Here is a 22,419-nt window from a genome sequence, read left to right on the forward strand (position 1 = left end):
GCACATTGTAAACTGTCAATGTTTTGTTGCGTATTGCAGCGTGGTAGACACTGCTCTTGTTTGATTTCTTGCCCTTTCATCTATAACTAGACAAATTTCAATAGTATATAATCTATATAAGAAACTTTAGATGTTTTACTTTGTTCTTGACAAGTGAAGGAGCCCATCCTGTATAGATTATTTGTGTATATACTACTATAAATGAAGGGAGCCTCTGATATATAATTAGTACCATCACATGCGCTTTGCCGCAGGGTTTTCTCTTTCTCAACTTATCTTCCCCTTTTGCAGAGAAAACCTGGTTATGATATGAGTGGAAGTGAAGCTATATTTTGTTTCCCGAACTGGGCAAACACAAGTAAGGAACAACCTGAGATATAATGGTTTCAGAAATCTAGATTGCATGCTTGCTATTGTGCTTCTGGAAAGGTGTTTGCGCTAAGTATTAATTGTAAATGCACTGCCAAAGAAGAAATACTCCCAGACTGTGCACACTGAAATGTCTAGTACATGATGAAGCTAACAATTCACAGTGTTTTCCTAGTTAGGAAACAAAATATAGCTTCGCTTCCACTAAGATCATAACCAGGTTTTCTCTGCAAAAGGGCAAGATAAGTTGAGAAAGAGAAAACCCTGCGGCAAAGCGCATGTGATGGTACTAATTATCAGAGGCTCCCTTCACTTATAGTATATGCACAAATAATATATACAGGCTGGGTTCCTTCATTAGTCAAGAACAAAGGAAAACATATAAATAAGTTTCTTATATACTCCCTTTGTACCAAAACGACATATATTTCGGTACGAAGGGAGTAGATTGTATACTATTGAAATTTGTCTAGTTATAGATGAAAGGGCAACAAATCAAACAAGAGCAGTGTCTAGCACGCTGCAATACACAACAGAACATTGACACTTCACAATGTGCAATATGGCAATAACAGATTGTTATGGCAACTTAAACAACCTTGCCTTCTACTTTGAGCAAAACATACTAATATGGGGAAAAAATTCCAAGTACTGAATTATTATCAATTCCTTTTCTTTTATTATTATTCTATATCTCTTTCCATTAATTTGTCTTCTAGGGTTCTCAATGCCAGCTTAAATTTGTATGCTTGCACATTTAAACTTGTTTTCTACGTCAGCATCAATACCTACGGCTACAAGCAGCCTCCTTCTGCTAGATGCATCTATGTCTCAGATTATTAATTTTTCTACTGACTTCAGTTCATCAACACTCAGTTCTCTTAGGCCTGACTAGTATGATCGATGCATTTGCCAGAGCTTACTGCTGCATATACAGGGGCCACTCCTTGCTCTGAACAAGCACACACGTACATCAGAGCAATTCATTGCTAACTGAAACAGATTTTGCAATTCTGAACAAGAACTCACTTCTCGAAATTTCATAAGTAGCCAAGCAGTGGAACCACAAGACTTTGATGCAAGCAGATCAGATGAGATAACTACTCTGCAGAAGGGAAGTACCCTTCCAACCACACGAAACAAAGATCCGAGTTGCGTAGGAGTACATGCTCCAGTTATATGGTAGTTAAAACTGCTATAAGGTACTAGAGGAGATACTTCACACCACTGCTCTTCCTTGATGCCACCCATGTCATTCACGACGTAGGTGCAATCCATGAGCTTCCTTGTATCTTTCTTCTTCAAGTTGCAGTTCTATTTTCAAGGGAAACAGAACAAAGGTCAGCATGGAGGTAATGAAGTATCTGAATATCAAATGAAGGACTTAAGACAAGTGTATAGTACAACAATAGTAAGTATCATGTACGCTTGAAAGTCAAAATAGCATTTGTTCCGACGAAGATTTTTAAAACCTCCAGGGGTATAGGTTAAATGCCTTCATATCCTAGACACTGAACTTTTTCCATTATAGTATTATACAGTGTGCAGCCCAGTCAACAACACCTCTGATCATAGAAGGACAAATGCCATGCAAGCACAAATTAACCGCAGTTAACTTGTATTGTCCACTGGAAGGATATTTTTCATTGTGATATATCTGAATCAGAAATTGAGCATAGAAATATACAATCCACTAAGCAAGCATACAGTGAAAACTTTCCTTCCAGTGGATAATACAATTTTAAAATATCGTGAGGAATCAGTCATATGGCTAACAAAATTTTAAAATAGTGTGATGGACAATATGCATTACAAAACCATGTAAGCTCAACAAGAGCTGTGTAGAGAACTAGAGATCATCTAATATAAAGGCCAGAAGACAAACCTTGGAGGATCATACTTGACCGCGGGGAATATGGGAGGCCAGATCATCATAAAAGGATGGATATCACGGTAACGAGTGCTTCTGTATTCATACACTTTACGTAGTGTCCTGCACCTGACATCCAAGTGCAGTACACATCCACCCATCTGCAAGAACACAAAGTCACCATAGTCCACCACCTGGTCCATGAGAAGAACACTATGCTCATCCTTGATTGTGGAATCCGACTTCCTCAAATTATCACACATTTCATGCAGGCAGATAGTATCAACCAGCAACCAGTTGTCCCCCTTGCGGAGCCAGATGCGGAGTTGAAACTCCTTAAGCTGGATGAGATATACACCAGAAGCATCACCGGCCCGTGACAACATGGTGGTGGCTCCGTTGCCATGCTCCACTCCTTGTGGAAGCCGAACCATGGAGAAACTCGAGGTCGTCAAATCGAAGACAAGAATGTCGCTTGGGCCTGCCGCCATATAAATTTTATTGCCGACGAGCACAGCTTTTGGCATTGAGCGCGGACGGCGGAGTTGGTCTATGTCCAAGAGATGATGCCTGCGCCAGGAACCATCCTGCATCATATATACGTGCATCCTAGATTCTTGGTTGCTAGACTCCACGTACAAGTAGTAGTAGGACAGGCCATCCCCTTGCTTGGAGAGGACTTGTCTGAAAGTGCAGGAACTGCCCAAGGGGAGTAGAGGGCGTGGGAGTGATGGGACGATGGTCAGACCTCCCCCATGGCACAGCGGGCGGTGCACCCCAAGAGCGCTCTTGTCTGTGTACAAGGTGGTGAATACGCTGCCGTTCCGGCAGTCAAGCATGCCGGGCGATAGCCTCCTGTAGGCGCTGAAATTTGTGCGGCGGACGATGGCAGAGAGCTCTGCGGGCTGCGGCAGCATCCGGACGAAGGTTGGCGGAGCGGAGTCACAGTACCTGTCGTCGATGTAGAAGCCGAGGAGGCGGGGCGGGTGGAGCTTGCGGAAACGGCGGAGGAAGGCGGGCTCGGAGGCGTGCCCCAGCCAGCGCTTGCAGACGAGGGCGGCGCGGACGAGGGTGGTGGGGAATCCGACGTGGAGAAGGATCTCTACGAGGAGGTCGTCGTCTTCGAGCACCTTGGATACGGCGGCCGCTGCCGGCGACGTCTGGCTGTCGCCCTCCATTTTTGTGGGTTTGGGCGCACAGAGGGGATCGAGGGTGGATGGTTGACCAAGGAAGACAGAGCCAACGGGTCGTTCTCCCGTGCCTTGCTGCTTGTCGTATCATTTGGCCTCTCTGACTGCATATGCTGGCTGTGCAACCACAAGAACCCGTCGTGGAAGTAGTGAGATAATCTACTGTATTTAGGAGTGATTCGACGACCAATCAGAACCCGATGCTAAGAGTCGGGCATATACAGAATGAAATCGATGTGGCCCACGGGCTGCAAAGGCTATAAATCCATCTTCAAGCAGCATGTCTGTTCTTCCCGGCTGACAACAAGAAGCATCCCAAGAGATTCAAAGCTGGTCATAAGGGTTCATGATCCTCAGTGTTGGTTGGTAGGTGATCTTCAGAGACACATGCAGGGAGCTCCACTCCCGTCTTGCGAACGCAAAGTCGCCGATAATAAGACCGTGCGGCAGCTCGTCAAGGAGCTCATTGTGCCGCCAACCATATCCGTGGTACTTCTGACTAACACACTTTGATCATTTCAAGCGGAAAAGAGCTTTTGACTGAATTTGGTGTTAACTGCATCTTGTCAGATAATTGGATTCGTTGTCTGGCTAGTGCCATGCCTGAAGTAGCTGGTCATCGGTGATGGCGACCATATCTGCAGTCTTCTCTCTCTCTCTCTCTCTCTCTCTCTCTCTCTCTCTCTCTCTCTCTCTCTCTGCGTGCGTTGTGTGTGCGTGTCAGGGTGGACGACACGAGCGGTCTTTCGGACCGGCTCGTGGCCCGCTCGGGCCTAGCCCGCTCAAAAAATCAGTCGGTCCGAGCTCAAGAATCAGGCCCGACAAAGCTTCGGTCCGGTCCGGGCTTTAACCGAGCCGACCGAGCGGACCGAGAAAACGTAGTCACCGCCGCCGCAGTTCCTCGTCGTCGCGGCCACCGGCAGCCCCCGGGTGAACCATCGTGTCCCCGAGCTTCCCCTATTCTTCCTTCCTCTCCTCCCCATGCGCCATAGCCTCTTGCTGCCACTCGCCATCGCTGCGGTGCTTGCACCGCCGCCGATCTGGAGTTCTCGACCATGGCCATGGCTGTCGTTTGAGCTCAGCACGCACACTGGCCACCAGCTAGCCCAGGTAGGCGAACGCCTCACCGGCTCCACCAGGATGAACTGGACGGCCTCTTGCATGTGTGGGCGTTTCACCAGGTTCGCCATGATGTACTGCAGCTCCGAGGCCACTGTTTCAATTCGTGCACCAACGAACTCGGCGCACAAGCCCACGATTTCACCGTCGGCGAGCCAACGCTGCCGCCTTCAATTGCTACCGTTGTGGTCTTCGAGGACCCAGAGGGCGATGAGCGTGTCCACATACGCCGGCGGCTCGCTGTCAGTTTCGTCAAAATTCAGTTTCGTCAGTACGGTCAGTAGTTCAGTTAGCTAGTCTGTCAGTAGATTCAGTTAGATGGTTAGCTAGTTTCGCTCGCAGGACCTAAACAGCAGCTAGATGGTTAGCTAGATTCAGTTAGATGGTTAGCTAGATTCAGTAAATCCTCTCCCTCTCTCTCTCTTGTGCGATCCGCAACTATCTGCAACTACATAAACAACAGCTAAATAGGACCTAAACGCAGCAAAAAACATCACTGGTCGGTCCATTCGGTCCTCTCGGGCTTGACCGAGCTGACCCCCAAACGGTCCGGTCCCAGAAAAGTAGCTCGTTGGACAGCTCGGTCCGGTCCGGACCGGACCGCTGGCGGCCGGTCCAAATGGCGGCTCGGACCGGGACCGGACCGTGTCCACCCTGATGTGTGTGCGTGCGTGTGTATACCTGCAGATCAAAAGTGTTCATCTAGTATCACTCTCACTCCAGTTTTTTTTTGAAAGAAAGGGGGTTGCCCCCCCCGCCCCATTTTATAGAATGAAGCAGACCGCAACCAGTCACAGGAATACAAAGTTTTGAATGACCTGAACACTACAAAGCATTTACCCTTGCCGGAAATAACCTACAGCCAACATAGCAGTTTACGTCTAGAGGCAACAAAGCATCAAGTCTAAATCGAATTATTACAGAGGTCCAACAGAAAGATAGGAAACGAAGAAAAATGGGTCCAAATCAGATCTCCAGGGATGTTCCACCATCTCCATCGCCCCGATTTTCAGTTGGTCCCCCCCAGCCTCACTTCCAAGCAATCCGGAGGAGTTCCCCACGCCGTTTGTCCAGCAGTAGGATGCATCGCTGTAGAAGCTTTGCTTGCCCATCGTCATAGAGAACCATCCATTGGTGTAAAAAGCAGCTTAGTTTTGCAAGAATGCATTTCACATTTTTCCACTTGCGCCCCTGAAAACAAAATTCATTCCTTGATCTCCACAAGCTCCACAAGGCAGCAGTTGTTACCATATTCAAAACAGCTTTTTCCTTATGTCTATGCCAGAAGGACATAATTTTTGTAAAACGGGATATTCTATCAATATTAAACATATCTGCAATAAGATTCCACACTTGCTGGGCCACCACACAATCAAACAACAAGTGTTGAACGGTTTCAAATTCCGCACAGAACAAGCATGAAGGGTCTTCCACTTCCCTCCTCTTCGCAAGGTTATCTCTAGTAAGTATCTTGTTGTGAACACATAGCCACAAGAATACATGAATATTCTGTGGGCATAGGATTTTCCACATCTTAGGACTAATGTCAGAAACCACCCCACCAAAATTGATTTGTTTATAAAAAGACTTAACTAAAAATAGCCCATTTGGTTCTAAACCCCAGATGGGGGTGTCCGTTTCATCTACCGGAGGGTGTTGCTTGACCATACAGACAAGTTGAACCCAGCGTTCCATACCAAGGTGATCAACACACCTCCTGAATGTTAGTTTCAGTTCCCTCCCGTCCCAAACCTGGGCTACAGTGTTGTCAGTCTGGTTACAAATACAAAATAAATCCCAGAACTGCACCTTAAGGGAACAATCCCCTATCCACACATCATGCCAAAAACTAATGAGTTGTCCATTTCCCAATTTCCAGGTATAAAAAGTTTTTGCAGCTGCAAGCGCCCAAGTAATGCTCTTCTAGAAGGTAGAGCCCCCTTCACTTTTATCCCAAAGGAGATTGGGAGAGTTAACACGGTATTTATAAAGCAGAAGCTTAGACCAATCTGAATCAGGGTTATTAAAAAATCTTTCCCCCCAAGAAGCTAATAAGGCCATATTATATTCTTTAATATTGGGGACCCCCAAACCTCCATACTCCTTCCTTCTAGTAATTAACCCCCAATTAGCTAGGTGGTACTTGTGTTGATCTCCCAGATTTCCCCAAAAGAAATGAGCCATCTGGGAGTTAATTGCATTAATTGCCCACTTAGGAAATTTGATCACAGACATCAAGTAAGCATGAATACTGATCACACAAGCACATAGTAGGATAATTTTTCCTTTATAAGTGAGGTATCTTCCCAGCCAACCAGAGATCCCTTTAATGATTCTATCAATGATAGGCTGAATATCTTCTCTTTTTAATTTATCATAATGCAAAGGCACTCCCAAGTACTTAATAGGAAAAGAACCATTTTTACAGCAAAAAATTTGAGCAAATCCTTAGCAATTGCATCATCCATATTTATAGTCATGAGATCACTTTTATGGAAGTTGAGTTTCATCCCAGACAGGTTTTCAAAACATGACAGAAGCCATTTAAAATTTCTTGGTTTTTGGACAGAATTTTCCAGGAAGAGTATGGTGTCATCTGCATACTGCAGACTAACCACACCTCCAGGGATCACATGGGGCAGAAGCCCAGAAATTAGACGTTGGGAAGCAGCTTTCTTGAGCATTTTGGTAAAAACATCAGCAACTAGATTAAACAACAGGGGGGAGTGTGGATCCCCTTGTTTGAGGCCTTTTCCTCCTACAAAGTAGGGACCTGTCGTGTCATTAATCCTCACACTGAAAGTGCTATTAACAAGAGTGCTTTTAATCCAAGAAATCCATTTTGGACCAAAACCCCTCGAGTGAAGCATATCAAACAGAAATTCCCAACTAACTCTATCATAGGCCTTCTCGTAGTCTAATTTGAGAACTAAACCTTGCGATCCTGATTTTTTAATCTCATGGATCACTTCATGTGCCATCACCACACTCTCTAGTATGTATCTCCCCTTAATGAATGCAGTTTGATTAGAAGAAATCAGCCTGCCCCCAACAGGGGAGACCCTATTGGTCATGGCTTTAGAAAAAATCTTAATCCCACAGTTACTCAGACTAATGGGGCGAAACTTCTTCATCTCCCTGGCATCAACTTCTTTAGGAATGAGCACAATCAGGGCAAAGTTTAATCGTTGTAAATCCAGTTTCCCTGCTTCAAAGTCTCTCACCAGGGCCATAAAGTCACTTTTAATAACATCCCAAAAGGTTTGATAAAACAAGAAAGATAGTCCATCCGGGCCAGGGGCACCATGGGCATAAGACCCAAATATTGCCTCTTTAATCTCCTCTTCAGAAAAGTTTTTCTGCAAGTGGTCGTTCTCTTCCTGGGTAACTAACTCATTTTCCTCCCAAAAGGAAGGACCAAGACATATATTGTGCTTGTTTTCAAAACAAAACAAGTTTTTATAGTAGGTAGTAGCTACCTCCAGCATTTCCTGAGTGGTGTATACTGGACCATTTTCTCCAACAAGCTCAGATAAGTGGTTTTTTCTGTGTCTATGATTGGCCATCGCATGAAAATAAGCATTATTTTTATCCCCATCCATAATTCTACGGTCTCTAGAGCGTTGCCACAAGGCAGTCTCCTCTTTGCTCCAAATCTATACGAGCTCTTTCCTAATTTCCTCCATTCTAATCTTATCTCTGTTATCAATTTGATTTCTCTCAGAAAACACATCAAGAATGTCAAATTCAAGCAAAAGCTCTATCTTCTTCTTCTTAATATCAGCCTCAATATTAATACTCCAACCTCTAGCTTTTTTTTCCTAAAAAGTTCACTTTTATTCATCCAAATATCCATAGCTGTTTTTCCAGGAGCTGAAGTGTTCCAGGTATCGATCACCATTTTTTTTAAATCAGGATGGTCAAGCCACCATTTCTCAAAGCGAAAAATTCTCGGGGAGGTAACCCTCCTAGCTCCTGTGTCTAGCAGCAGTGGTGTATGGTCACTCCCCACACGAGGGAGTGCAGAAACAACCGACAAGGGGAAGTGGGCATCCCAAGAAATGGAAGCAAAAACCCTATCTATAGTTGCAAAAATGGGACTATCTTGATTATTACTCCAAGTATATTTTCTATTCGCAATATTAATCTCCATGAGACACCATTTGTTAAAGAGGTAAGAAAACTGACTATTAATAACACCATTGTTCTTATCAGCCGTAGACCTGACTAAGTTGAAATCTCCCCCAAGCAAAGCTGGGTAAGTAAGCCCATCCATGATATCATGTAATTCAGCAAAGAAATCTAGCTTAAACTCGTTATATGAGGTACCATATACCGCAACAAGATGCCACATGAAACCATCCGATCTGTTTTTCACAGTTGCAACAATGCAAAATTTCTTATTAATGAAACCAACTACTTCAAATAAATCACTTTTAAGACCCACAAGGATCCCACCAGCCGTGTTGATAGCAGGAAGATAATGCCAGTCAAAAGAAATCCTACCAGAGATGCCATTAAGGATGTGAGCCTCAATAACTTCTCTTTTAGTTTCAGAAAAACACAGAAAGTCAACATGGTTATTACTAATGAAATCTCCTAGGCACTGAATTTTTCCAGGTTGTCCTAGACCACGAATATTCCAAAATGCCCCTATCATCTTATTTTAAATGGATGAGATAAGCCACAAGGTTTTTTCTTAGTATACAAGACAGGGCATTCTATATCTGAAACAGCAGTGCCAACTGATTCAGTTTTTGGAATGTCCTCTTTCCCAGAAACAGGGGGGAGGTTATTAATATCCAAAAGATCTAGATTATCAGGGAGAACAATCTCAGGGTTTTCATCAGCAAACTGTAAACATCTATTTTTCTCTCTGTCAATCAGGTCCAAAATGATATTATTACGTTCTCCCTCATTGTAACCGATGCACAAATCAACTTTAGCAGTATGAGAAGCAAGTTCATTAGGGTCAAGGGTGGCAAACGATTTACCTTTAAATGTGGCTGGTATTTCCAAGTTCTTCTTCATCATGTATGCAGCAGCCTTGTCCATAATCTTTACATCACCATGTTTTCTGGTTATAGGTTTACCAGCCAGCACCGGGTCCTAGGTAGGTGAGTTTTGATGTTGAGTTTCTTCTTGACCACAGTGTCTGCTTTCTCCAGTGATTCCAATAGTGATCTTTTGACTGAATTCATTGCCAATGCTAGATCTTCAGGTAAGCATTATGTATCCACATTGATGTTTTCCTCTTCATCAGATTCCTCCATCTCAAACTTACTAAGCTGTTCCGAGCAGTAGTCCAAATGGACTGACAGAGCCTTAGACTTTTCAAACCTAGAAGTTGGCTCAGTTTCACTCCCATCATCTTTCATTGGGGTCCAATCTTCGAGGTCACCATTGATCTCTCCTTGCATTGCATCATTCATGTTGACCTAGTGGACTTCTACTGCAGAAGCAGCCACTTGAGACCTGTTTTTGTTCGAGTTAGAAGGGGTGGCTGTCTTGGTAGGGAAGTTGGCCTTGTCCAGCTCATCAATCGCCTCATCATTGTCTTCTTCCATTCCTTCCTTGTCTTCAGCATTTTTATTGTTGTTTTCCTCATTTTCCTCAAGGTTATCCTGATCTGGATCATCATCCCCTCCATCATCATCTTCACCACTTTGCTCGAACCCTTCCACTGTAAAAAACAGCAGGTATAGTTTCTTTTTCATCTCCACCAATCTCTCAAAAGGAATCTTTCTGGGGGCTCTGCAAGCGACCTTGACTCGGATAATTTCATAGAAACTCTTGAAAATCCCATTCCAGTCAACATCCACCAGTATCCCAAAGCACGCTGTGATCTGGGCAAAAACTTTCCAGGCGCACCACCTAGGTGGAATTCCTTCAATCTGTACCCAGGCCTCAGTCAGTGCTCCAAACTCATCTAACATTCCTTCCCACTCACAGATTTTGACAGATACACCAGCAATTGGCAATTCAAATGGAGGAAATTCAATTAGGTCATCTACATTTTTCCAAGGGGGGAAATCTCAGCAGGAACTTCTTGTTCTCCAACTCTCTAATTTGCCATGGCCACTCTTTGTTCTTGCAAAAGATCCCATTTAACTGAATTAGTAGATCTGAGGCAGAAACCTCTCCCTTAACCATCTTGAGAATAGCACAGTTCTTGTAGTTCAACCAGCTAGATTCAGCTGCCACATGGACTTTGACATGGTAAAAACCCAGCCCTGAAGCGGCACTGCCGAAGTAAGTGGCAGCAGGTTGTGGTTTTGCCCAGGCAGCGCAATTGTTGACGTTGTGATTCCCAGCGCATATAAAGCATTTTTTCGCCTCCACACAATTCCCCACGTAATGTCCAGGCCAGCTGCAGTTGAAACATATCATATCCTTGTATTTGGGATCAAGGATCTGCACCACTGGAGGGGGGGGGGGGAGGAGGTGGTGGGGCAGTAGCCGTCGGAGGGACAATCGGGGCCTGGGTCCCCTGATTTGATTTGGTCGCTCCTTGCGGGGCTGATTTCCCGATGTTGCCTGAGGAAGAGGCAGTGGATTTCCCATCTTGGGGATTGGGTTTCTTCCCCGGCGGTGGCCGGCGATTCCTCTGCAGCATCTGACCACGATTATCCATCCCTCTCCTCACAGCTTCAACAAACGATCTAGGAAATCCCGGTGCCTTAGTAGATAATTTGAAAGTGGTAGGGATGGGGTCGAAAGGACCAACAAATGCAACCGGAAAGCAGTCTTGGACCGAGAAATTCCTAGATCGGAACAAATCTTTCCTAACCCAAAACAATCTGGGGACGGTATAGCTAGGGTTTGGGGGAGCCTGCCTCTGCTTATGTAGGCGGCGGCTGCGAGTCGGGGAGGGGATAACCCAGAGCTGGCCATAGAAATTCGCCACCTCCTCCCCAGATCCGCGTACTGACTCAGAAAACGTCTTTTGAAAGTTCATTTTCCTCCCAACCACACATCCACAAATCAACGGAGATGGGGTGGGGGTCGGTCCTTCAGCTGCGATTGGTTGGTTTAAACTCTATCCCGCCGTCCTCGTAGAAGCGAGCTCGTCGGAATCCGCACAGGTCGCCGGCGACAAAGCACCATTGGCGTTTGGGAATGTTCCGGGGTTGCACAAAGAATTGTAAGGTCTAATTGAAGGGACAACCCTTCCATTTGTATCAGGAACACTTGTCCTACTAATTTCCCCACCCAAAACAATTTGGGAATCCCCAATCACATGAACTTCAGATCGAGAACTTAGTACAACATATGAACGGGATTTGGGTCGATTGCTTTGTACCTTTGTTTGGGGTTTCTCCCCGCAATCACCCGGCCATGGTGGAGGTTCCAAGGTGGATCCCCTGATCCTTCTGCGCCTTGGTTGCAGGGCGGGGGCACCCTGCAAGGCCCATGCGCCGGGTTGCGGTAGCTTCAAGGGATCCTGGGGAGGACGGCCCCCGGCGGCAGCGCTTCTGGAGGGATGCGGGAGATCTGCAACACCGGAGGAGGGCGGATGTTGAGCCTCGACGGTGAGCTTGTCTTGAAGCGCGCCCACCTCGCCGCCTGCCTCGGGTCCGATGATTCCGCCTCCTGAATCGCCTAGAAGATGAACTCGTAGTCCATCCCGCCGTCGTCGCCCGCAAAGCGAGCGCGCTCCTCGTACGTCGCCTGCCGCATGATCTCCATGAAGATGTCGGGCCACTTGGAGCGGTTCGGGAACCTCTCCCGCACCACTCGCTGCATCTCCGCCAGCGCCTCCGGCGACGACGCATCAATCTCCGGGAGCGTCGCCACCGGTGGCGGAGGCCGGGGCGGCGCCGCCACCTGATGCGCAGGTCGCAGCCGTCGCGCCCTCGCCCCGCGTCGTGCCCCTCCCACCATCTCGCTCGCCGGATCTGTCGTGGCACGCAAGGAGTCGTGGCTCGATCTGAGATGTGGAGGGTGGGGATGGGGAGCGGGAGGGGATAAGGCCGTGGTGGAATTAATGGCGGCCGCGGCGCCATTAATGTCGGTAGGTGAGGAATCGCCTCCCCCTCGCGCTCCGCGTCGCGCCCCATCCTCTCTGTTCGCTGTCTGAACATATTCATCACTCTCACTCCAGTGACTAGATACTTTTTATACCTAGGTGGAAACCTGACACATGGTAGAAATATCAGTATCGAGACCAATGAATCAGTCGTCAGCAGTTCGCCATTGTTTGAATTCACTCTGAATGGATCTACATGCTTCAACCTTGCGGAAGTTTGGTGCTGAACCGCTCGGTGATGAGCGATCGTGTGCATCTCCCACATGAAACTGCGGGTGATCAGGATCTCCGTGGTGCACACGGCGCATGTTGTCTGGTTCCTTCCCTATACCTGTTCTACCACTACGTGCTCTGGATGCAGTTCGCATTGGCTCCCACTATGAACATCGGTAAGCTCTCAACTTGCGCCGTTGTCTTCTTCTGAAGATTTGGTAAGTCCTGAACATTGACCTTGCTGAATAACCGTTAGCCTTGGCAAGGGGCCATGGCGTAGCTGTCCGATGTCGGTCAGGAGGAGTGCTCGGTGATCTTCCTATGATCGTATCTCATTGCCGCCGTCGCGCTCACCACCTTGTCCACCGTCCTCATGTCCATCTAATGTGATCTTCCTGTGTACAGTGTTCATTACAGTGTTTAAGTAGGCTTGCCATTCTTTATGTGTTCCATTTTCAGCCTGTCCTGTTTTTGCAAAAAGCTGGTGGATGCAGGAGCGGATGAGCCCCGTCGATGGAGGGGGCCAAGGTGGACGACCGCACAGGGCCCCCCAAAATTTGGGGCCCCCAGATTACCAGGTTTAGTATTGAGAAAGACTGTACGTATTAATCCACCTGCTAACCAAGCCCGTACAGAGAGCCCACTCAGCAACCAAGCCAGCCCATGAGGCCTCCTTGTACATGTATCGATCGGGCATGTTCCATCATCGATCGCTAGCCCTAAACACAACAAGCCACCGGTTCGCTTCTGCCAATCGCCCAGGACGGCGCCGTCTGCTGGCTGCCTTTCGCCGATCGGCGATCACAGAACCTCGACGCCGCCTCCATGGCGCCCTCCAATCCTCGACTAGTACTAGGTATCACTGTTTCGTCTACTTAATTTCGTCCCTGTCTTCGATCGCTAGTATTTGATTAAGTTTGATCTCCCCGATCCTAAGTTAGGAGTGGCAAAGTAGGTCAATATTATTTGTCCATGGGGCTAGATATTGGTATTCCTGGCTGGCGCTAAGTTAGGTCAAGAGGGACAGAATTAGGACCAGATTGAGTTTGTCCATGGAATCTTTGTCATGAATTTATTTGTCAATGGAGATTGGTTAGGAATAGTATGAAATCAATTTTGCTCCAGCTCAGTCGTAATAAAGTGGGAGTGCATTTTATTTATATTAGTTCTTCTGTCAAGTGAAATATTTTGAAATTTTGGGCCCTAGTTTGATTTTTGTCCCGGGCCCCTGAATTTCTGGAGACGGCCTGAGCGGATCCAAAGACCAAACTAGAGGCCAGTCTGCCCCTGGACCCTGGTTGAGGCAGGAACTTGCAAGAACCCCCAACTCCCCTGGTTCTGCAGACTTCAGAATCCCAGCATACCAATTCCACAGAAAAACGTAGTCTGAATCCCCTGGTTCTGCAGACTTCTGAACTCCAGGAATTTGTATGCCGGTCCATTTTTTTGCAGAAAACACAGACTTCAATGGTGGTAGATCTGTGATTACAGTAAAGGTAAAGCACTGGACACTTGTAAAACATTTTGGCCAAACTTTGCCATAATAATAACCCGAGACTTTTCCCAACACTTTGGCCATATAAAACATGTAGGCAGGACACACTTAAATGTGAGTACATGGTAAGTTTATATTCGCTCTCATGTTTTGCATAACAGTTTGGTAAACAATATAACTCTTTTAGATGCCTGAAAACCTGCCATGTGCTACTTACATTTTCTCTTCAAGGACAAGACTTTTTAGACTTTTTTTTTCTCTTCCATGACAAGACTAGATAGAGTAAACATATACTTATTTATGTGCATGAGAGTGTGTATATCAAAATTGAACTATAAACAGATCTGTGCTTTTCAGTTTCCAGCTAAGAAACATATGCTAAGATGGTAGCAACAGAGGATCATTACATATAAAAGCATTAGGATGCTTGGAAGGAAAAAAATGACGACATAAACAGAGCATCTATCCCTCGATATTCGCTTGAAAGGACATTGAATTGGCTGGCAACATTTACATAATGAGCTATCAAATGGATCAGGCATCCACATATCATGTATGTGCTTGTTATAGTGAAAACTGTAACTAACACAATCTCTTCTGAAATCAAATTGTGCATCTCTTGAAACTTTGTTATCCAGCTGTAGCCACCTGTGCTGATTAGCCATCCATTTCTCATTGCAGGTATTACCGTGGACACCAAATTTCATTACCTCGAGTACCTTTGCATTCAGGACAAAGAACTTAGGCAAAGTTAACATCTGGTCTCTTGCCTTCATAGGTTTCCAAGACTATTGCTCTGAGATGGACTTCAAGGCATTCGATAGGATCAAGGGTGTCATATTGCGGCACATTTTTCATATACTCCCTAAGATGTGACTACAAAATAACAAGTAAAGGATAAACGCCACTTAGGTCGCAATAAATAGAGTAATATTTTTGCAGGCAATAGAAGAGCAATTTCCTCATAGCTTCCTTCCAAATATCCAATCATATTTGGATTAGTTGCATGATGTGTGAAGTGAGGATTATTGAACAATATAGTCCCCTAACTCATTACTTTTAACTTCAATTCACACATGTTTTGATCAATAGATTTATCATCATAAAATTTCCCCTAATCAATTATGGAAAATTACCCAAAAAACTTTATTGCGGAAGTTAATTACGAATTTATTATTATTTCCATATGCTCCAAACTAGACATCCAGAGAGATATGGTTGATCAAAATTAAAAATCCATACAATTAGTTTTGACAATAAGTTCTTTTGGAGTGATTAGCCTGTAGCAACAAAGATTTCACCTGGATGTACAACTTCTCTGTGCAGGGAAAGCATCTAAGAAATCCAACAATTGCGTCCAGATTGGGGCCAATATAATCTAGAACCAAGATCCTCACTGTGCACATCAAAGTAGTCAAGCAGATGGGGATCATTTCCTGGAGAAAACGAAGAAGATGTAGCAGGCTATAATGCAAATAAGAACGCCGGAATGCGAGTTTCAGGAGACTTGTCCTACCTCAGGAATTATTGTTCCATGCTCAAGTTTGGAGATTCTGGGAGTCAGGTAGCCCAACACCGCCAATTTCGGTGGGGCGATGACCCTAATTGTTCTTGGACCCTCTTGACCAGGTTGGATCAATCTTTCAAGGCATGGTGCATCCTCAATGATAAGCTCCACCATATCTGCTTGGTGACGAACATAGACACAAATACTCCGGAGAGTCGACGAGATGATACGGATGACAGTAAGCCCATGGATGCTCTGTAGATCAAGGTTCTCGAGCATAGTGCCTCCAGAAAGCAGGCGGTGGAAGACCGACTCCGAGATGATGATGTCATAGAGCTTGAGTTGCTTTAGCCGAGGGAGAAGAAGTGCGGGGGCGACATCAATCTTAGATAAATTGCAACCGTCGATGATGGCAAGCCGCAAAGTAGGCGCGAAGCGGAGCACAGAAGGAGGCACTAGGCATTGCGTGTTTCTCCCATAGAAGTCGAGCTCCTCAAGGCCATTGAGGGCAGGGGTCCGGAACCAGATGTCAAACCTGGCATAGGAGTCATTGCGGAGGCAGATGCTGCGGAGGGAAAGGCGACGGGCTGGTCCAGGATGCGAGATGAGGATGTTGGAGATGATGGCCATGTGGTCGCGCCCTTGCCCTGGATGTTTTGAATAGAAGGTCGTAGTTGACGGCAAGGTTTAGTGGGGCCGAGCGCCAGAGGTGGCGCCACCGGGTGGAGAGAATGGGGATCCGTGTGGCCTCTTTAGTGGGGAGGAGGGAGATGATGCTGCCGAGGATGTCGTCGGGGAGGCGGCTGATGATGTCTTGTGATTCCAGCTTGTCCAGCCTCTGCTTCTTGGGTAAGGAAGTCATTGCATCATCCATGGCTGCTGCAACCAAAATATCTGCAAAAGATAGAAAAACACATTTGTTGAAAAGAACACATGAACAGAAGTATTTTCTCCGCCACAACTTGAACCTTTCATTCATGAATGTACATTATACTTATATAGGTTGGAATGAGAACAGTGTACAGATGTAAACACATGGCAAAAGGATATCACACACGAATTAACTCTCGTCTAGGAATTGACCAGCTGTATGGCTACAAAGCATGCGCAGCCCAATACATATATACAAATTCATCAAGTGCCTAATCGATGTTCTCTCTCTCTCTCTATAAAAAAAGTGCTTAATCATGTGGGAGGGACGACTCAAAGACACTTGAGCCTAACGCAGTACTAGTAGCTCTTACCCGAGTAGGCACCAGCCGCCTCCGCCGCGCACGCGTCGCCGGCGACGATGTGCCAGCCAGACCTGAACCTGGACCTCTTCCTGGAGGCGAGCGAGGGTTTCTCGTCGGGGACAGGCGGGTTGGTTGGAGCTAATGCAGCGGCCATTGACTGGACTCTTACCACCGCTATATATTTTTTTTTGAGGGAACTTACCACCGCTATATAAGGCTGGTTGTTGGTATTGGGCCTCTAGCTGTAGCGGGCCCAAATCCCTACGGGTGTTGCGATCCATCATCCAGTGTTTCTCAAAGAAAAAGAAACATCATCATCCAGCGAGAATGGATTTTTGCAGGAGAATGGACGCAGCCGCAAAGCAAAGTGAAGACGTTCTCAAAAAAAAAAAAAAAAAGCAAAGTGAAGACGCACAGAACAAAACCCGTCCTTCTTCTTCATCCTCTGGTCTCCACTCCACCGTTGCAGATTCTGGTTTGATTTGAGCCAAATACATGTTCCCACCGCCTGTTCAACGGGGTTCCCGACCTTGGCAGGTTCACATACAACAGCCTTGTCATTTTTACCAGTTTACTCCTGCTTGTTCATCCATTTACTAGGGGCCTCTCCTTATTCTGAACCAGCACATAATTACATTTTCAGTTATATACTATGGCTGGCCTCAGAAGAAACCCATCCTGTTGCTGTTACAATAGAGCTAACTGAAGCAGATTTTGCTCAGCAAATGTCATAAGTAGCCAACCAGTGGAACCACCACAAGACCAGGTAATTACTCAACATTCATGGAGTATTCTTCCAACCACATGTTAAGAACAAAGATCCGAGCCACACACGCAGTAACTGCTCCAGTTACATATATATCATAATGATTCCCAATTAGTTGATCCAGAAAAGGTTTTAATAAAGACAGTTCATACTGTTATCACGTACTAGACGAAATGCAGTCAACAAATGCGCTTGCTCGATGCCGTCCCTCCTCAACCTGTCCGAATTAGGGACTACAAAAAAAGTTCCCGGATTAAAAAAATTCCAATTTCAAAAAAAGTCCATGCATTTAAAAATGTCTTCACAAATTTAAAACATTTTCATGAATATAAAAAAATGCTTGACGGTTCAAAAAACATTCGAAATTTTTTAAAATTGTTCCCAAAACTAAAACATGTTCATTGATTGAAAAAATGTTGTTTCTTCCAAGAATAAATTAAAATTTCAAACATTATTTTAAAATATAAAAACGCTCATGAATTCAAAAAATGCAAAATCAAAAAAATCATACATTTCGAAAAAAATTCCCCATTCTTAAATAGTGTTCTTCAATTAAAAAAGTCAAATTCAAAATATGGTTGCGAGTTTCAAAAAACATTCCCAAATTATAAAAAATGTTCTGAATTTTGGGAAAATCATGAATTTAGAAAAAGTTCATGATTTTTTTGTATTTCACAAACAATACATAAATTTGAGAAAATGATCAATGAATTTGAAAAATGTTCACAAATTTAAAGCATTCATGGATTTGTAAAATTTCTCAAATTCAAAAAAGTTTACAAGTTTAAAAAAATCACGGATTTGATTAGAGAAACAAAAAAGCAAATAAAACAGAAAAAAAACGACACAGGCCGATGGGTGGAAAACCGGAAATGGGCCGGCCCCGGTTGAAAGCAGCGCTAATAAATAGGGCGATGCTAGGCGGCGGCACACTGGCCGAAAGTTTCGGCCGGTCCAGTCCCAGCCCTTAGATGCGAGCCCGTGTGGCCATTGGATGCAGCGGAAAAAAAACCGATTCGTCCTGGGCTTCTTCTACCTCGGGTTAGATCTGCAGCTCCTGCTCGGTGTCCTTGTCACCGCGCCTCCAGTCTCCTCTGGTGGCCGTCCTCGTCGCCGGTCCCCACCCTCGCCGTTCGTCGCCGTTGATGCTCTCCACGGCGACGGGTGTAGCTCCGCCGCCGCCCCTCGCCGTTGATGCTCGTTGCAGCCGACGACGACGGTCACGCAGTCAATCAACACCATTGAAAAACCGTCGCAAACCCCCTGTGTTGCAAACGCTGGAAAAAAAGCTTCAACCCCTAGGTGGAAAAGCTTCAACCTCTATATGGAAAAGCTTCAACCGGCACTGCGAATCAGGGGGATGCAACCGCTCGCGCAAAATGCTTCAACCTTAGATTGAAAAAGTTTCAACCAAATGATAGAGAGAGCTTCAATCAAGCGCCGCTCAAGAATGAAAAAAGTTTCAAATCGTTTACAGAAAAGTTTCGATCGTGGATGGAAAAAGCTTCAACCGTGTATGAAAACAGCTTCAACCGTTGGAAAAAAAAAGCTCCAACCAGACACTGCAAACCAGAGAAAAGTTGCCAATGTTGACAGAAAAAGCTTCAAACGGCTATCGGCGACAGAAAAGCTGTGGTTGCAGTCCGCGGTCACCTCGGTCATCGCCATCGCGCACCCCGGCCGCCGCGGGGTTGCAGCACATGGACATCGCCGTGGTAGCATCCCGTCGTCCCCGGTTGCAGCATCTCTCGTGGTCACCCAGGTCTCCGGTTCGATCTCGCGGACGCAGCAGCTCCGTCAACACCCTGCATCGCCGCATCTAGCCCCTCGTCTCCGCCATTGCAGCTCCTCCCCTCCCGTCTCCTACCTTGAATCATCGAGGGTTGGCGCGGCTCGGAGCTCACCGGAAGCCATGACCATGGGGGAGGGGTGGAGGAGAAGGAGGAGGCCACGGCGGCAAGCATGGGGAAAAGGGAGAGGAGAGTGCCCGGCAATGGAGACGAGCACCGCAGCGAGAGGAGGAGCGCGGCCATGGCTGCCCGCATTGGGAGAGAGAGAGTTCCTGAGAGGAAGAAGAAGATAGGAAAAAGATGAAGCGGTACATGTGGGCCCGCAAGGACGCGTGGCTCCGTGGTATTTGGGTGTGCTAGGCACGCGGGAGCGAACGACACGACCGGTCTGCCCATGGGAAACGTTTCCCTAATAAATAGGAGCAGTGCCCCATCAGGCTAAGTTGATCCCCACACACTCCCGTTCTCTTTTTTTTTAAACTAAGGAAGACGGTATAGACAGAAGTCGTGAAGTGGCGAAAATAAAACGTTTACTCTCTTTGCTCCCGCCAAAGCTCAAAATACATCTCCTTAATCTCCGTGCACCGGTTTACCTTTTCAATGTACCGATAACGAAAAAAATTAGTATTAAGCAGCGTATTGTGCACTAGTTCATTTATCTCACACTAGACTGTTCTGCGAAATTGCAAGAGACTGCAATGCAAAGGACGCTTGTAAACATTTTCTCACGTATATATGCACATATATGGTGGTGGATCATTGGTTAGATTTTCTCTTCAAGGACAAGATTTTCTTGGGAAGGTTTCAAGGACAAGATTACATTGCATAAACATATATATGCGCATCAGAGTGGGTATGTCAAAATTGAACAGACATGATCAGCCCAAGATCAGCAATTCGGGTGGTGAACCAAAGACAGGTGCATGCTCTTCCCAGCTATGGAACCAGCTGGCAACATTTACATAATGAGCGATCAAATGGATCAAGCATCCACATATCATGTACTCCCTCCGTCCGAAAATACTTGTCAGAGAAATGGATAAAAATGGATATATCTAAAACTAGAATGTGTCTAGATACATTCATTTCTCCGACAAGTATTTCCGGACGGAGGGAGTATGTGCTTGTTATACTGAAAACTGTAACTACCACAATCTCTTCTGAAATCAAATTGTGCATCTCTTGAAGCTTTGTTATCCAGCTGTAGCCACCTGTGCTGATTAGCCTTCTGTGCCACCTGTGCTTCAGCTGTAGCCACGGTATAGTTTGGACTTTGGAATGAGAATAGTTTACAGATGTAAACACATGTCAAAAGAATATTCACACACAAATTAACTCCGATCTAGGAATTGACCAGCTCTATGGCTACAAAGCATGTGCAGCTCAATAGACAAAACGACTCATTGCTCATATGTATATACTGCCATGCAAGAAAATCGTTCGCGCGTATACAGACTTAAGTGACTCAAACGACAAAATTTCTGTAACACGATCGGTGCTGCTTCTGATTCCAGTGATTGTAGGCACGTTTATATATAGCAACCAAATGATCAGTGTTATCTCTAGCAGAATGATGGAAACATGCTATATGCACATACAGATTCAAGAGATGTGATGTGCCGATGCAAGCATGCATGTGATTCTCTTGGAAATAAACAAATGGTTTGATGTGATGCAAAATCATTAATACTTTGTACAAGGATCATTTCGGACCATCACAGAAAGCAGAATGTTTTGCACGAGCACGACCTTAGAAGCACAATAACAAGTATGCAACACAGATTCATGAAAACCATTATATGCCAGGCTTTATAACCCAGTTTTCTGTTTAAGCTAAATATTAATAGATTCTGCCCAACACTTTTGGCAAACCAACACATAGCTCTTTCGACCAAATAATACCAGATTTGGCCCAAGACTTTGGCAAACTGAAACATTGCATGCCTCATGGAAGTAAATGTATAGTACATGAAAGATAGGCCAATAAGTAATTTCTAGGTTCACAGTTTGGCAAACAAAATATAGTAATTCTTTTGTATGCACTTTCACGGTCAAAATTAAGCGGAAGATTTGTGCTTCATCTTGTTCCATAAATTCTACTACAATTATTATTAGCTATAAATTTGAGTATCTCTACCCTGCCCGGCCCTTCCCTCTGTTGGTTCCCATCAGATTGCTAACAGCAGGTGAATTTTATTTAATATGCACGAAGCAAAGGTTCTAGGTGGAGCGAGTTCCCATCGGATTGTTCAAGAAAAAGATGGGTTTATTATGGCTGGCCGGAATCTAGAAATCAATCTTGCCCCCAAGTGCCTAATCGATGTTATGTCTCTCTAATAAAAAGTGCTTAATCGATGTGGGAGGGACTCAAAGACACTTCAGTCGTAACACAGTATTATAACTTTACAAGCTCTTACCCGAGTAGCCGCCAGTTGCCTCCGCCGCGCACGCGTTGCCGGCGACGATATGCCTGACCTGAACCTGGCAATGGAGGTGGGTCGGCGGCGGGCGAGGGTTTCCCGTCGGGGTCACGCAGTGGGCTCTTATCGCTGGGTGTTGGTATTGGGCCTCCATCTGTAGCGGGCCTATCCCCCTACTTGGTGTTGCGGGCCACCGCGGTCTAAGCATCCGATTTTCCTTTCCCTTTCTTCCCTAAAAAGAGAAAAGATTTTCCTTTCGCTTTCTGTTTTGATGACACACAGAACAAAACCCGTCGCCGTTGCAGTGTTGGATTCTCTTTTGAGCCAAAATTTTCAACATGATAAGTATTATCCAGCATGTGGCAGCTTTGACACTCGAAAATGTGGGTTTACTTCTGAACACGAACATACCGTAC

The 22,419-nt window shown here is 45.6% G+C and overlaps 1 protein-coding gene and 1 long non-coding RNA gene across 5 annotated transcripts; one reads left to right on the forward strand and one right to left on the reverse strand.

The window, feature by feature from the left end:
• Positions 1-304: 304 nt before the first annotated feature.
• LOC123122561 (uncharacterized) lies at positions 305-12,779 on the reverse strand. Of its 2 annotated transcripts, none has more exons than XM_044542765.1 (3): positions 11,852-12,779; positions 2,255-5,739; positions 305-1,683 (listed from the first exon to the last, which is right to left on the reverse strand). In XM_044542765.1, exons 2-3 carry the CDS (start codon positions 3,415-3,417, stop codon positions 1,671-1,673), a joined length of 1,176 nt encoding a protein of 391 aa, XP_044398700.1. In that variant the 5' UTR covers positions 3,418-5,739; positions 11,852-12,779; the 3' UTR covers positions 305-1,670. The 2 variants fall into 2 exon arrangements, with proteins under 2 accessions (XP_044398700.1, XP_044398701.1); XM_044542766.1 differs by lacking the exon at positions 11,852-12,779 and adding an exon at positions 9,543-11,845.
• A 337-nt stretch (positions 12,780-13,116) lies between these two features.
• Positions 13,117-16,789, forward strand: LOC123122563 (uncharacterized). Of its 3 annotated transcripts, XR_006460272.1 has the most exons (4): positions 13,117-13,646; positions 14,643-14,838; positions 14,967-15,175; positions 15,612-16,789. It is a non-coding gene; the product is annotated as an uncharacterized lncRNA (long non-coding RNA). The 3 variants fall into 3 exon arrangements; XR_006460273.1 differs by having other exon boundaries at positions 14,643-15,175; XR_006460271.1 differs by lacking the exon at positions 14,643-14,838.
• Positions 16,790-22,419: the final 5,630 nt, after the last annotated feature.

This window comes from Triticum aestivum, chromosome 5D, assembly GCF_018294505.1.
Source record: "Triticum aestivum cultivar Chinese Spring chromosome 5D, IWGSC CS RefSeq v2.1, whole genome shotgun sequence".
In the NCBI taxonomy this organism is placed as follows: domain Eukaryota; kingdom Viridiplantae; phylum Streptophyta; class Magnoliopsida; order Poales; family Poaceae; genus Triticum; species Triticum aestivum.